The following is a 17,500-nucleotide window of genomic DNA, read 5'->3' on the forward strand; positions in this document are numbered from 1 at the left end:
CAGGCGCGTACGCAGGGGGGGGTTTCCCGTTGCCCGGAAACCCCCCAAATGTTCCAAACGAGCAACGTTTTGGGGCATTTTTGGTAGGGTCCAAGAATGCAAAACTTCAACAGATCGCAACTCAGTCAAATCTCGCTCAAATCCAACGATCCAAATATCCAGGTCGAATAGAAAACTCTCAGCTGTCCGTTGAAACAATTTTCGACGCGCTGCGAGCAATGTCTCTTGAGATAAATCATTCGTAAGTAAGTTGAGCCGCGATTTTCCATTTTGAAAAGTGCGCAGTCCGACTGGAGTATCCAGAATTTGGGACTTTTCGTCGCGCTGACTTGCTCAATTTTGCAGGGGCTTCACTTGTGATATTTTCAAGAGAACACAGCCAAAAAATCGAAACTCTGCGATCAAGAAAAACGAAATCGCTGGAGCAGGACGCGGTGGGGCTTTTGGCCAGGACACAGTACAGTCATGTACATATCCAGCGCTATAGCGGTAGAGTGCAGCGACGGTGCGAAAAAAATGCCCCAAAGTTTGGGGCATTTTTTCGTTTGGGGCATTTTTTCGCACCGTCGCTTGCACTCTACCGCTAAAAATAGCCATAGCGCTGGATATGTACATGACTGTACTGTGTCCTGGAGTATCATGGTCGACCTCATTCTCTCCCTGGTACCTTTCCACTTCCAGGAAGCCCAAGATAATGAAGATTGAGTGAGTAGAACTGAAGTTATGATCCAAAGAACACGAAAAAATGCATAATTCTGAAAAATTCGTAGGGCTCTTTAGAAAGGGTAAGAACGAGCAATTGTTTGCGATTCGGTTGGAAACCCCCCTAGAGGTGACCCTGCGTACGCGCCTGACTTTACGTGTCCCCTCGGGAAAATCGCCCCGTGACCCTGATCATGCAGTGCCTTATCCTGAATCTTACATACTGCATCCATGGATAGAACTATACTTTTATTTCGGAAGAATTGTAGCAGAGATACCTGATTTGTGCAGTGGCGCATAATTGTTCCATAGAGTACAATCGATCATGTACTGGTTAGGATACAAATAAATAATTCTTGTAACATGGAAAAATTTGGGCACAAGTTACAATTACATGTTTGTTACAATGTTACAATTTTTCCCTTGGCTCACCATCTCAGTTCTTAGTTCTAAGTCTATTACGAATTATCCACAAAGTCAATATGGAATGAGGGTTAATTTTCATGATCATCAGAGTGTAAGCCTCACCCCCCTTTTTAGGGGGAATTTTGAGTGTTCAAAGTAAGACTTATAGTCCGGAAACACGATAGCCTCTTTGACATTCAAGGACTTGATGGCTATCTTGCCGCATGCTCATGGCACTCCCGCACTCTCTGGGTCTTAGTGGCCGTTGTGGGTTCCCACACTGTCTGTCTGTCTGTCTCTCTCTGCCTCTGTCTTTCTCTGTTTCTCTCTTTCTCTCTATCTGTGTGTGTGTGTGTGTGTGTGTGTGTGTGTGTGTGTGTGTCTCTTTCGCTCTCTCTCTCTCTCTCTCTCTCTCTCTCTCTCTCTCTCTCTCTCTCTCTCTCTCTCTCTCTCTCTCTCTCTCTCTCTCTCTCTCTCTCTCCCTCTCCCTCCCTCCCTCCCTCCTCCCTCCCTCCCTCCCTCCCTCCCTCCCTCCCTCTCTCTCTCTCTCTCTCTCTCTCTCTCTCTCTCTCTCTCTCTCTCTCTCTCTCTCTCTCTCTCTCTCTTCTCTTTCTCTCTCTCTCTCTCTCTCTCTCTCTCTCTCTCTCTCTCTCTCTCTCTCTCTCTCTCTCTCTCTCTCTCTCTCTCTCTCTCTCTCTCTCTCTCTCTCTCTCTTTCTCTCTCTCTCTCTCTCACACACACACACACACACACACACACACACACACACACACACACACACACACACACACACACACACACACACACACACACACACACACACACACACACACACACACACACCATTGGACCATTGGACGCCCATCGCCGGAGGCGATGATAGCGATGCTACAGCATAGCAACTTGTGCTGGTATTGCACCATTCAACTGCTTGCAAGGCTGAAGAATTGGCCGCCACTATTCATAGCTCTCTCTCTCTCTCTCTCTCTCTCTCTCTCTCTCTCTCTCTCTCTCTCCTCTCTCTCTCTCTCTCTCTCTCTCTCTCTCTCTCTCTCTCTCTCTCTCTCTCTCTCTCTCTCTCTCTCTCTCTCTCACACACACACACACACACACACACACACACACACACACACACACATACACACACGAGTACAATCAGTTCTTCAGCCCCCACACTATACTGCCGCAAGTTTTGATTCTCTTTTGTTTCTCCTCCCCTCTCCTCTCCGGATTTTCTGATGCGTGTAGTAAGTACGGATGCCGAGACCTTTGTCCGGCGGAGCATGCAGCACCCAATCGCCGCCGCTGCCTTGCATTGCAGCCACATTCGTCAATGTCCTGTTAGTTTGTTGTTTTCGTCATTTCCTCCTTCTTTCTTGTTTTACGAATTTGGTGCTTGGTTTCCTAAAACTTGCACACGCATGCACACAGTGGATCCATGCCTAGAACAACCAGCAAGCAGCAATCATTTTCGTGCCCAGATTCAGATAGTGTTGACACCTTTTAAGTAGATGATTGTGGTGATCAATGAGGCATCATGTTGTGCGGCTTGTGCCAGCGAAGTGAAACCTACAGGGTGATTACACGAGTGAGAAAAAAACCCAGCGTCCTTGATTAGTGATGTTGCGGACAAATAGAAACACACGTGGCGGTGCGAGCTTCACAAAAACTTGAAAAGTTCTAAACACACCTTGTGAAATAGATATAGCAAGAAGGCATGTTGTACCAACTTGTAAGAAAGCATGGAAACAGCCAAGACCACGTGCAAGCTATGAGAGAAACACCTAGAAGTTTCAGTATGTTTGTCAACTAGCTGTGGCCAATGCGTGTCCATTGGCATACAGGAAATCATGAGCTAGGACTGTCTCGGATTATGTCTTGACAGCAAAGACTGAGCGGCAGAGATCAGTGTTCTTCAGCAATGACAATCATGCCTAACGATGCTAGCCGATACACGAAGGATTCATAGCAAAAAAGGAGTCAGAACCTATGAGCACGAAGAAAATCCCCTGACGTCCTCGAAGGGAACGCAGCCCTCAAACATTTCTCAATCAGGCGTCAAATGAAAAACTGACAAAGAATGTCGAGAAAAAGTCCGCCATGAACCCAAAGATGTCTGCACTATATAACCTGAAGCTGTATCGTTTTGTTTTCTTCTTAAGCCGCTAGAACAACCTATTTCGGTGCTCGCATACCGGTAAGCCTATTATGCTAACATACATACATACATACATACATACATACATACATACATACATACATACATATGTGGGAAGCAATCCAGCGGTGGTTGATGCTTTACAATACAATGATGAAAAAATCTTTTCTATGTTTTCCGATATCCAGCTGATGAAGAAATCTCCACATCAAGGCGGATATTTCCCAATTTTGGGATGGAAACATTCATAATTATTGCATACTTTTCCAAGCAAGGTACTCAGTATCTGAGGATGTGAACAGTGAAAAGCGGCAAAGAAAACAGATCTGAGTATGAGTGTGATCAGATGTAATTTCTCCGTGCATGTACGTAGAGAGAGGTCGACATGTCAGAGAAAAGTACTGGTCTAGAACAGTGCTAGCTAGTGACTGTACCGGCTCTGGGCTTGCCTGCCTGGGGTATTGCAAGACGGCTTGGGAATCCGATCAGCTCCGCGTATTCTCGTTGTGAAGAGTGCGGCAAAACAGGAACAAATACCGCGTGCTTGCCATTTGAATCGAAGCTGGGCGGTTCGTAAAACATCAACTTGTATGGCAGGTTAGCAGAAAAGTCCATCAGGCATACTCCCTTTCAGTCCTTGGCCTGTGAAGACTGTCCGGTCCCATTCATTTCATACGTGAATGTGTTGTGCAGAAATGCTGTGATATCCACTACAAGCACTGGAAAGCAGCCGTAGCAGGTCACAACTGTGATTGAGTTGCATAGCTAGACCGCCGACAGGGCAGAGTTTAAATCAGCCCGCTGTTCTCGGTTTGCTGTTCTCGACTGTTGAAATCCAGCGCTTAGACATGCATGCGTGCATGCTGAACAATCCTAATCTTGAAGCCGGCGCACGACGACTCAACGGCGTGCGTAGGGGGTTTTCATAGTGATTCATGTGCGTGCGTTGTTACCATGTCATTAATCTCCATGGAAACAGATTGGAATCGGGCAGGTGTTGTTCAAGAGAGAAAGACATGCTCAGCATTTCCTTGTCCACCTGGTGGCTCAATTGTTGTATTGGTTAAATGGAACCGGCGGAATGGAATGATCGCTGCGCGATTCCTGCCTTCGGGCTCCCTGTGATATTCCGGAGATTGATTCTCGTGTCATGGGAGAGTACCCAAGTGCTGGTGGGCGTTTAGGCAGCTCAATGTTCTCCGAGCTCGGAGCCGGTGAAATTCTGGGAGAAGAGGTCTGTACGGCATGGGGATTACGTTGTGCGGTGTTTCCTGGTAAGTGGGCAAGGTGGGGGTTACATCCAGGGTTCTGCTGCACTCGATCGCCTATTCCTGGTGTTGGCATGTAGCCAGGTTGCAATTGTGTTCCACTGAAACTCCCCTGCATGGGGAATCCCCCTGAGCTTATGGATATTCGATCGGGCTCCACTCTGCTGAAGTCACGGCGGGGCGCACTCGGCTCGGAAAAGAGAATGTCTCTGCTGATCGCACTGCCGGTGGAAATGCCGCTTGCTTTCCGTGCCAACGTATCACCCCGTCCACTGCCTGGCCCTGCCATGGGCTGGGGACAGTTCAGTCTCGCCGCTGCTGGTGTGCCACCCAAGCTCCTGGAGCGTGCGCGGGAACCCTGCTCGGCATCCGGCTGCAGGCTGAACGATTGGTACTGCTGCTCCTGCACATTACTGGAAACTGAAATAGTATCCAGTTCGTTGGAGTAGTTCGCGTCACGCAGACCGGGTGCGTTGCCTCGTCCCGCTGGCCCGCCGCGGCAAGCATCAACGTTGCGACATGAAATTGATTGGTTTGAGATGGATGCCGGTACCCTGGAGGGGCGTGCCGGGGCCATTGGCGAGCAGTTCAGGCTGTGCGTTCGCGAGCGCGAGCCCGGCATGGCATCGGGCAGCAGGTTGAACGACTGATAGTCTTGTTCCTGCATCATGTGACTAGCCACTGACATTGTGTCCATACCAGCGTTGTCAAGCGACATCATGCCGCCGTGCCTGTAGTTTGCGTCGTCACGGTAACTCAACATCGACTCTGCACAGCTACGCGGACTTCCACCGGGATGACCTCTGTTGCTGCGGGTTTCAAAGGCGGACTCTCGGAGCATCCAGTCCTCGTTAAGCTCATCGTCGGCAGCAGTAGACAGGTTGTCGACCAAGGAGTCGACGGCGGTGGTGGTCGACACTGGCCCTCTGCCGTTCACCCTAGCAGCCTGACGGGCGTCAGCATTTCCACTGTACACTTGCTTGACGTGCGGATTGGTCACACGCATTTTCACATTGTAATACGCATCGAAGAGAGACGCCGAAGGTTGCAGTCCCCTCTTGGGCGTGCCATTTTGCCTCTTTGACCAATAATAGATAAAGATGGCAAGAGCTAGGAGGAAGACCACAGCGGAAGACGAAGATGACACAAGAATGGCGTAATTCCCTGATTTCCCGCTGTCACTGCCGATGCCTGACAAATCATCTGCAGTGCAAAAACGGAAGATATTACACGTCTGATGAGTACAGACAAGCACACATACACATTGTGAGCCTATGTGTATATGCATCCACATACACATGCACACACCTCACACCTCACACCTCAGACCTGCCCATCGCGGAAGCGATGATAGCAAACAGCCATGTTAGACATAGCAACGTGTGCTGGGATTACACCATTCAACAGCTTGCAAGGCTGATGAATTGACCGCTACTATTTTTAGCCTGGTATCCACCACACAGCTGATTGAAGTGACATTTTCTGGCCAGTGAATCCCTATTTTTCATTTTTCCATTTTTTTATTCTTTTTTCTTTTTTTTCTTTTTTCTACACACACACACACACACTACAACTGCTCCTCCACAGTTGGCAGTGGATATGTATCTTCGCCTGGCCAACGACGAGGGCACTGAACGCTTCAGGGGTCGACCTCGGACGACTTTGGTAACGGTCTTGCAGACGGAACTGTTATCATTGCATGGACTTACCCTCCACCAGCCGCTAGATGTTGACGCAGTCCGCACAATGGCAACCGACCGACAGGCATGGCGTGGAGCCCGCCCCACCTAACAGGACTGACCAGACATGTTGTATGCATATTTTTTATTTTATACTTTGGATGAAGTTTTCCATTAGTCATATTGGTGTTGTTGTTAACGGCTTTTGTTGACGTCACTTCTGTCATTTCATTGTATCGTATTACTCTTCAGACATCAATCCTGAATGGCATAAGCGAAAGTGGCACCCCCGCCACCTACGCGGACATGTTTTTAATAATAATATACACACACTACACCACATACTCCGGCATACACTGGCTGTTGGTAACCACCCAGGAGAAAGAAAGAAAAGTCAGGAAGAGTCCGAGAAAGAGAAGAAAGACGTGTGCGACCATAATCGTCGGGAATTGAACCCGCAACCTCTGGATTGGAAATCGACTGCACATACCACTGCACCATATGGGACACCATTGGACCATTGGACGCCCATCGCCGGAGGCGATGATAGCGATGATACAGCAGAAGCCATAGCAGCTTGTGCTGGGATTGCACCATTCAACAGCTTGCAAGGCTGAAGAATTGACCGCCACTATTCAGCCTGGTCTACACCACACAGCTATGAAGTGGCTTTTTCTGGCCAGTGAATCCCTACTTTTTGGTCTTTTTTTTTCACGCACACACATCACACCACATACTCCGGCATGCACTGACTGTTGGTAACCACCCAGGAGAATGAAAGAAAAGTCAGGAGGAGTCTGAGAAAGAGAAGAAAGACGTGTGTGACCATAATCGTCGGGAATCGAACCCGCAACCTATCGATTGGAAACCGCTGCACATACCACTGCACCATATGGGACACACACGTGGGACACACACACACTACTACTACTACTACTATTGACAGCTGCCAGAAATGGCCACGCCGCTCCCCAAAGGGAGGTACTGTCAGAGAGGTTAGGGGGGAGGAAGGCAATGCTCCAAGTGGCGTTCCAGATCTTGCCGCCTCCGGAACCGTCGGTTGTGGCAAACTTGGCAGTGAAACTTGAATTGTTGGCGTTCAGCCACAGTAGGGCGCTTTGGACAGGTTCCACAACGGTGACGCTTGAGACCCGCAGCCGATTTAAATGAACGCTGACAGTTGGTGCAAGTTACACCAGGAACAACAAGAGGAGCAGGGGCAGGGGCCGGCGGCTGGTCGACATCGCCTAGCCGACACTTATGCACCGCAAAGCCTCCTCTGCTACGTAGCCATCGGTTGCATGTTGGACACTGTACTGATCCAGGCTGCTCCGATACCGGGAGCTGACGGATTGCTGAACACTTGTGCCGGACCATGTCGGAACTACGGCGGAACAGACGGTTGCAGGTTGGGCACTCGATGCTCTTCGGGGCGGGTTCCTTGTCCTCACCTGCTGCTGTCACCACTCCACGCCACTCTCCACGATCGCTTGCCAACTCAAACCAGTTACGCACTCCAGCCACGGATAGGTCCGTGTGAATGGTGTCCTTCCAGCGACGACGAGGTCCACAGAATGGCCGAGACTGAGGGAGACAGGCAAACAGCAACTGCTTCGGTACTCTGGTGTCATCAAGACGAGCCAGGTGCCCAAGCCACTCCAACCGTCTCTGCTGCACCATGCGTGACAATGGTGTGGGATCACCCCACTGTGCTCGCAGTTCCTGTGAAGAGATGCGCTGTTCCCACTGTCGGCCTCGCGATACGCCAAGGATGGAGCGAATGTTGGCATGGTGAAACCGGTCCATTCTATCTAAATCTGCCTTCAACGGCGTCCAGCATTCTGAACCATACAGAACCGTTGACAGTACGCAAACGACATACAGGTGGCGCCTGGTAGGGAGGTTCAGGCTCCGGTCATGTAGGATGCGCCGAAGACCACCAAAGGCCCCTGCACCCTTTGCTAGACGGCTCCGAATGTCCGCTTGCGACCGCGAGTCTGGAGTGATGGTGGAACCAAGATAGGGGAATGAGGTGACTGCTTCAACCCTATCACTGCCAATGACCAAATCAGAGCAATCAGCAGGGCAAACTCCGAAACCTGCAACGAGAAGCTTGGTCTTGGTCATGCTCACTGTGAGACCCAAGCTGGATGCGACCTCACAAAAGGCACACAGGGATTGATCGGCTGCGTTGCGAGTTGTAGCGAGCAGTACAGCATCATCCGCAAACTCGAAGTCATCAGCATGGCCGGACTCGGAGTGGGGACGACGCCTAGTGACACGAGGGAACAGCTGGCCATCAATTGTGAAGCTGAAGTCCACACCAGACTCTATTCCACGCTCAACGAGAAGGGATCGCCAACGCTCAATAACTAAGCCGAAGTACAAGTTAAACAGTACAGGTGCCATAACGCACCCTTGGCGCAGCCCATTCTTGACAGATATCGGATCCGTGCAACCACCGGCAACGCGAACGCAAGCTGACATGTCTGTATGGAATGATTTGATGATGGCCACAGTCGGGGGCGGCACACCCAGCCGCAGCAATGCCTGCCAAAGAGCTTCGCGAGGGACAGAGTCGTATGCTTTGCGGAGATCCACAAATACGCAGAAGAGCTTCGATCGATGTTCGTACGACTTCTCGACAAGTTGACGGACAGAGAAGATGGCGTCCGCACAACCACGGTGCCGCCGAAACCCGCATTGGGATTCAGGCAGTTCCGCCTCAGCAATACCTTGCAATCGGTTTTGCATGATCCGAGCAGCCAACTTGCCGACAACCTCCAGCAATGCGATCCCTCGCCAATTATCGCAGCGAGAGAGGTCGCCCTTCTTTGGAATCGGTACCAGCAGTGCATCGCGCCAGTCCTGGGGCACGCAACCCCCCGACCAGACAGATTGGAGTAGGTCCAGGAGGAGTGGATGGAGGACAGGCACACCAACCTTCAGCAGCTCCGGCACAATCTGTGACATACCACCAGCTTTGCCATTCTGTAGGTGTCTAATTGCCTGAGTCAGCTCATCCTCCGATGGTGGCAGTGAGAGGGAGTCCTCGACCTCACGCTGAGGGATAAGTTGGAAGACATGCGGATCGTACACACTGCAGACATTCAAGACACCCGAGAAATGCCCATGCCATGTGCCCTGCTGCTCCTGAACAGATTCGCAAAGAACTCCATCGGCATTGCGGATGGATTGGACAGACAGGGGTTGCAAGCCCCCAAAGCAGCGTTGCATGTCGCGAATGGCAGACCAGACAGCTTTGCCACTGAAACGTCCACGGTGCACCACCGCCGCTTTGTCCATCAACCAAGTTGTTTTTGCCTTCCGGATACCAGTACGAGCCCGGCCACGCGCTTCTTTGAATGCCCGGTGATCAGAGTCCCTGCCGCTTCTCAGCCATTGGCTATACAGGGTATTACGAGACTCCAGTAGAGGCTCCAATACAAGGGCATTGTCACGGAACCAATCTGGCATCCGCCGCTTGTCCCGACCAACCACCTGCTCCGCCGCGTCAACAACAGCCGACTTCACGGTACTCCACTTACAGTCCACAGACGAGGCGCGGTCATACGTGGCTAAACGAGATTCAAGACTAGCACAGTACTCAGCACGTACAGTAGCCACACGCTCAGCCTCCTCTTCACTCATGAATGGCTTCCGATTGAATTGGTGAACAGCAAACTTCCGCGGCCTGGAACGTGCATCATGATGGTACCGTTGCTGCACAACGTCAGGTAGCCGGTATTTCATGCGGACAAGACGGTGGTCTGTGCTACACTCTGCAGTGCGCATCACTTGACAGTCCATGCAACGTTTACGGTGTTGTTGGCGTACGAACACATAATCTATACAATGCCACTTCTGTGATCCAGGGTGTTGCCAGTTGTACATGTGGATGCGTTTCTTGGGAAACAGTGTGTTACATACTGTGAGCTGTTGACACGCCAAGAATGTGAGTAGTCGATGACCAGCATCGTTCACATCACCAACACCATGTGATCCATGCACTCCCTGCCACATCTCTAGTTGCTGTGGGCCAAAACCAACACGAGCGTTGAAATCCCCCAGGACGATGACGTCATCAGCAGAGTTGACATCGCTGAGAGCAGACTGGAACTGAGCAAAGAACTCTTCCTTGTCAGCATGCGGGGATCGAAACGTAGGAGCGTAACATGAAATCACTGACATCCACCCGTGCTCAAATCTCAACCTGGCCGTCACGATGCGCGACGAGACGGGCCTCCACTGGCAGCCTGCACGTTCAAATGCCTGCTTGGCCCTCCGACGCAGAACCAGCGCAACACCCTCGCCACGACGAAAATTTTCGTCAGGTACGGGGCGACCAGAGGCGAGTACAGTCGCATCGCCGATGTTGAAAGAGTCTCTCCCAAACCATTTGGTTTCCTGCAGGCCAGCCACTTCCACGTCAAACCTGGACAGCTCACGGATAACCAAGTCGATCTTTCTGTCCTCCACGACGGGCACAAAATTCAAATTTTCAAAATTCACTCGTCTCTTTGCCGTCTCGACCGGTCCGTCATTGTTGACCAGAGTGCGGACGTTCCAAGATCCAAAGGCCAATGTTCGCAGCCTTCCTCTCCTCCGCCTTCCTGACAGTACTCTCTGAGCTTCGCAGTTTGGAACCATTCGGGGGTCAGCTACACCACCGCGAATGGAGAGACGAGGACGACAACGGTCGTGACAGAAAAGAAACTGCCCTGGCGACCGCGCCGCGGAACCCTCGCCCCAGGAAATTTAGGAACACGCCAGGGGCGACTCTGGTGAACCCAGAGCCACCCCGTGGCCTAAGACTAGTAAGAAGAACGACGGAAAAAACTCAGATAAATCGGAGCTACAAAAAGTGCAACCGTCCCCTTCAAACACAAGGGACACACACACACACACACACACACACACACACACACACACACACACACACACATACATATACACAAACACACACACACATACATACACACAACCACACACACACACACATACATACACACATACACACACACTACTACTACTACTATAGCATGACTGCCCATTGGGCAATGTCACCCCCGGAGGGGGCCAGAGTTTGGAGTGCACCGTCATTGGCAGGACTTCTGGTGCCTCGTCAAATCTTGCTGTCGTCGGAAACGTTTCGGGCAATGCATGCAGATCAGCGGCAGTGATTCCCTATCGGCTGCAGCAAGACGTTTTCCACGGTTGCAGTTATGGCGGTTAAAACCAGCCCGGGACTTGAAGCAGCGATTGCAGCGTTGACAATGCTGGAAGCAGCAACTAGCGAGAGACGCCGTCAATGCCGTATCTGCATGTTCAGGGAGTGCAGGCTGGCAGCGATGAACTGCAAGCCCACCCTTACTACGGAACCATCGGCAGCAACTGACGCACTGTGCTGAACCACGCTGTTGGTGGACGGGAAGTTGGCGCTCAGCCAAACACTTGTGCCGTGCCTTGTCTTGAGGACGAGAGAAAGCCCGGTTGCAAGATGAGCAGAGTACGGATTTCTCTACTGCCCGAGGAGGCTGAAAAACCAGAACCTGCTCTCGCCAAGCTGACCGGTCTTGTGCGCAATCAAACCAGTTTGGAATGGACTTCGTGTCAGTAGCCACAACGTCTCTCCACCTACGCCTGGGACCGCAGAAGGGGCGCGCAGCCAACAAACGACCAAACAACAGCTGCAATGGGACACGGTCCTCCGACATCCGAGCCACATGACCAAGCCACTCTAAACGACGATGGCGCATCTTAACAGAGAGTGGCACTGGGTCACCCCAGTGACGACGTAACTGCGCAGACGTGATGCGATCGGATTGCTGCTGACTGCGAGGGATGGCTAATATTGTGCGGATGCAGCGATGATGAAAGGCATCCAAACGTCTACTATCAGCTTTCAAGGGCGTCCAGCACTCACTGCCGTACAGCAAAATGGACAAGACACAGGCCACGTATAGCTTTCGCTTACTGACTAATGACAGCGAGCGATCCGACAAGACTGGAAGAAGAGCTCCAAAGGCTTTGGAAGCCTCAGCTATGCGGCGACTGACGTCAGTAGAGGAGCGGGCATCCGGTGTCACGACGGACCCCAGATAAATGAAGGATGGAACGTGCTCCACAGTATCACCGTTGACGTTCATATCGGCTCTATCAGGCATGTTGACTTGGCTACCTGCCACGAGAAATTTCGTTTTAGCAGCGTTGACGCAGAGGCCAAAGGAAGAGGCAACCGTGCAGAATGTTTCAAGGCACTTCTCAGCACCAGGGCGGTCTTCAGCGAGCAAGACCGCGTCATCTGCGTACTCAATGTCGTTGATGATTGCGGCAGTAGACTGGCGAGCGGGCTTTGAGAAAAGGTTGCCATTGATGCTAAATTGGATGGGGATGCCAGGTGGATGGTCGCTGTCCTGCATCACTTGTGCCCACCGCTCAAGCACAACACCGAAGTACAGATTAAAAAGTACTGGGGCCATCACACAGCCTTGACGGAGGCCATTGTTGACCGCAAACGGCTCGGTAGTGCTGGCACCGACGCGCACAGCTGCCTGCATGCTCTCGTGGAACGATTGGATTAGATTGAGGAGCCCTTCAGGAATGCCTAACCTCCCCAATGCTAGCCAGAGTGCTTGGCGTGGTACGGAATCATATGCTTTCTTCAGGTCTACGAAGACACAGAACAGCTTCTGACGGTGCTCGTACGATTTCTCGATGAGCTGGCGAATGGAAAAGATGGCATCAGCGCAGCCGCGACCAGGGCGAAAGCCACACTGGGATTCTGGAAGTTCTTGTTCCGCGACAAGTTGGAGACGGTCCTGAATGAGACGGCCACAAACCTTGCCAGCGACATCTAGGAGGGCAATGCCGCGCCAGTTGTTGCAGTTGGTCAAGTCACCCTTTTTGGGAATCGGGACGAGTTGGGCATCCCGCCAATCCTGGGGAACCGTTCCGTTGGTCCATGCAGTGTGAATAACATCAAGCAGAGCCTCAAGCAATGGTGTACCACCAGCTTTAAGCAGTTCAGGTGCAATTCCAGATGAGCCAGGAGCCTTGCAATTAGCCAGCTGGCGTATAGCCATAGTGAGGTCCTCTAGCGAGGGAAGTTGGCCGAGTGACTCATCAACTTCACGCTGCTCAATGTGGTCAAAGATGGTAGCATCGAAGGTGCTGCGAACGTTCAATAGACGGGCAAAATGCTGCAGCCAGCATTTCTCTTGCCCCTCCTGGGAGCTACAGATAACTCCGTCACTGTCACGGATGGATGGGATGGAGATAGGTGATAATCCCGAATAGCACTTCTGTATATCACGGATTGCAGACCATGCGTGCTTGCCACTAAACCGACTTGACTCAACCACATTAGCTTTACGTCCAATCCACTCACTCTTTGCGTTACGCACGGCAGTTCTGCACTTGCCACGAGCCTCGACAAAGCGACGCCTGTCAGCGTCAGAACCAGAGGCGAGCCATTTGCGATGTAAGGCATTGCGGCTATCCAGCATAGGTGCAAGAACATCAGCACACGCTTCAAACCAATCAGGCTGGCGACGACGTGGACGGCCAAGATGCTTCTCAGCGCTGGTGACGATAGCAGATTTGACGGCAGACCATTTGTCCTCAACGCAGCCATCATGATTCCAGGATCGTAACTCTGACGCAACAGACGTCGCATATTGTTCACGAGTTTTACAGGTTGCAGCTCTCTGCGCTTCCGTCATGCAGGAGTGTTTGACAAGTTGTTGCACATCAAACTTGACAGGTCTTTTTGCACGCTTGTGGCAAGCAGATGAGCGGATGCGGTATGTGAGACACACAAGGTTGTGATCTGTACTACACTCAGCTCCCCTGATGACATGGCAATCCATGCAGTTGGACAGGTCTTGTTCCCGGACCATTGCATAGTCGATGCAGTGCCACCGCTTCGAGCGGGGATGTTGCCAGGTACACTTGTGGATGTTACGTTTCATGAACCAGGTGTTGCACACAGTAAGGCTGTTGCACGCTAAAAACTGGAGAAGCTCAGCGCCAGCCTCATTGACAGTGCCAACACCATGTGGGCCACGTGTTCCATACCAGCCATCGTCACAGATTTCAGCTCCAACTCTAGCGTTGAAGTCTCCCAAGATTATCAAGGAGTCCTGGGTGGGTACGGACAGAATAACTTCCTGAAGAGAGTCAAAGAAATCGTTCTTTGCATCGCGACTGGACCGGAAAGTCGGTGCGTAGCACACCACGACGTGGACCCAAATGTCACCGAACTTTAGCTTGCAGCGTGCGACACGCGATGAGACAGCAGACCACTGATTTCCCCCTGCTACGAACGCTTGCTGTGCGCGTCCGCGTAGTACGACTCCAACTCCTTCGCCTCGTTTGAAATCGTCCGTTGGGATGGCGCGACCTGACGTGAGAACAATTGCATCCTCGACACGGAATATATCTTTACCAAACCACTTCGACTCCTGGAATCCAGCCACTTCTATTTCGTACCGACGAAGTTCACTGACAACGATGTTGATTTTCTTGTCTTCCACGACGCGCTTTCCACGAGCAGCAGTTGAAACCGGGCCATCGATGTTCACTAAAGTCCTGACGTTCCACGAAGCAAATTTGACAAGAGCACCAGCTGGGCGCCTCCGACGGGTGCCTCCAAACTCTGGCTGCTTTGAAGCTGAAACTCTACACATCCGAGGGGTAGCTAGCCCACTGCGGATGGAGGACTACGGACGACGCGACAGTGACAATATCAAATTCAAATAATTGTCCTGTAAGTCACGTCGTTGGATCCGCTGCCCTAAATTCAAAAGGTCTACACTTGACACGCCAGGGGCTCTCCTAGCAAGCTAGGAGAGCCCTGAGTGTACCTACGCTGCTTCGGAGGCTCTAACTAGTCTCAGCAAATAGAAAAATTCCGGAGCTAGAAAAATTCAAACTGTCCCCCAAGAAGACAGTCCACACACGCACACACACACACACACATACATACACACAAACACACACAGTCGGACGACAGCATGGACACCACACATGCACACAAACACCCCTCCCCCCCCCCTTCCTTCCTCCCCCCCCCCCCCACAGACACATAATATTATGTTGACCTTTACCATAACAAACCCCACCCAAACGTATGACACATTCACGAAGCCATCTTGCATTTGTCACTCATGCTCTCTGGGACTAGAATATTGTAAAGAGGAAATGAATAGATTTGTTTTACGCAGAGTCGAGATGAAAGACAATAGTATATCGGTTCAAATGAGATAAGCCAAACTCGCCGGCAAAAGGCTCTGTTCCCATAGTAACCAGCACACTCATCAAACCGCGTGAATCCCTGGCCCCCGCCAACACACTCCGGCATGGCATAGCAACAAGAGATGGACAGTGTCAAACCTCCCGAGTTGCTAACAATACACGGCAAGAATCGAGAACGACGAGGCTAGGTCAGCTTAGCACAGTGCTGACCGGAGAAATACAACCTCAGGGGTGTCGAACACGGTACGGTCACTACGGCATTGACCGTACCAGTTTTTGCCCCAGGTACCCCGTGAATCAATAAGTACTGGATCTAAATTTCCAAAATGTTCGGCTCAGCCACCACTCACTACCCCGCAAGTAAATTGTACTTCAGATGGCTGACCGTACCACACTAAATTACCTTCCGACGCCCCTGAATCTCTTGAATAAAGTAGCGCCGCGTTCGATTGCACAGACCAGTATGTGTAGTGCTAGGGCTGCGTAGCTCCAGGTGCTATATTGTTCATGAGGTTGGATTTCTTGGGCCAGCACTGCACAAGGCAGAGGAGAGAGCAGTGTGCTTCTGCCCGTTTTGTTATCGTTCTCTATTTCCACGGTGGCAGGGGCGTAGGAGGAGTTTTGGAAGCGGTACAGCTGAAGGTCGGCATGGCCGAAGGCCGTTTTGGAGGGGGGTCCGGGGGACGTCCCCCGGAGAATCTTTGTAAAAAGACACAAAATCCTGCATTCTGGGAACTTCTGGCACAGTTTATAAAGTCATAATTTCACGGTCAGAAGAGACGTGACATGCACAGATGCATGGCAGATCTACGAGTACGAGTCTAGAAAAAGGTCAAAGTCTGAAGCGCATATGCGCATACATGTATGCATCGATGAATCCTGATTTTTTTATTATTGTTTTGCATGTTCCGGACGGACCACACTTTTCGAAAAGTGGTACGGCCATGGTCGTACCAGTCGTAGCGGGTGCTACGCCCCTGGGTGGCCTATGGCCAATAAGTAGCGGTGAAACGATTAGTTCGAATATTCGAGTATTCGTTCGAAAATTTCAAACGAGCGAGTATTCGAAATTTTGCACTCGATCGTTTTTTTATTTTATTTTATTTTTTTAGGATTGGCATTGTATTTTTTTTAAAACTTTTGTTGTACCGCTGGTCCACTGGTATGCATGCGTTATGCATGGCTTTGAGTCAGTATTTTAAGACTTGGACGATGCGATCACCACGGCAAGTAACATTCTGAGATATGAAAGTACTGATGAAAATCGTTACTTTACACTCTGTACAAGACGTTGGCGACTTTTGTTCTATGTTCACAGATAATTTCTTCCGAATTGGTCGAGAACTTGCAAATCTAGCGCTTTTGAATTTTGATAAAATACTCGAAATAATATGATTCAAATCAGTCCACAATCAAAATCAGTCTAGCAAGTAAGGAAGCCAACAGATTGCAGAGGGATGGGGTTACAATGGGGTACAGTGTGAGCTACGTCAAGAGCATATGGATGACAGAATGAGGCTAGGCGCCATTGATTTAAACGCATGCTTCCTATTTGCTTCAAGCAGGTCGAGGGGTAGTTGGTTGAAACTGTGAAGGGATAGGTTGATGGGTGAGTTGGTGTGACGGTATGTGTGTGATATGCTCAATATGTAAGTTCTGATGTGTGGTAGTGCATATGGCTGCTCTGCAATTGCGCTTGACGCCAGCACTACTACTGTCGTGGACTTGGCAATCCGGTCGGAGGTCAAGCGGGCCCAGGGCGCTGGCCATGCAGCCGTGAGTGCGCATACGGATCAACATGTGCACTGTGCATGCAACGTTCTGTACGCACGGAGAGCGTGGGCCATTCGACCGGATTTCCATGTCCGTGACAGTATGTACGTCTTCACGAAAACTACACCAGGGATAACTACTGGGCATCTTCCAGTTCTCGATCACTAAATTAGGCATGACACGCCAAAAGACGGTACAGGTATAGCACACTCACCCCAGCAATAACCAGTTCCGCTCCAAACGCCATTATCTCTGTT

The 17,500-nt window shown here is 50.9% G+C and overlaps 1 protein-coding gene across 1 annotated transcript in view; it reads right to left on the reverse strand.

Moving 5' to 3' along the window:
- Positions 1–2,590: 2,590 nt before the first annotated feature.
- LOC135821193 (sushi, von Willebrand factor type A, EGF and pentraxin domain-containing protein 1-like) overlaps positions 2,591–17,500 on the reverse strand; it is a 108,083-nt gene continuing 93,173 nt past the window's right edge. The window contains exons 31-32 of the mRNA XM_065334262.1: positions 17,458–17,500; positions 2,591–5,736 (exon numbers count right to left, since the gene is read on the reverse strand). The exon at positions 17,458–17,500 is cut by the window's right edge and continues 155 nt beyond it. Coding sequence (XP_065190334.1) covers positions 4,313–5,736; positions 17,458–17,500 — 1,467 coding nt within the window. The 3' untranslated portion in view covers positions 2,591–4,312. The remainder of the gene's footprint in view (positions 5,737–17,457) is intronic.

This window comes from Sycon ciliatum, chromosome 7, assembly GCF_964019385.1.
Source record: "Sycon ciliatum chromosome 7, ocSycCili1.1, whole genome shotgun sequence".
Classification (NCBI taxonomy): domain Eukaryota; kingdom Metazoa; phylum Porifera; class Calcarea; order Leucosolenida; family Sycettidae; genus Sycon; species Sycon ciliatum.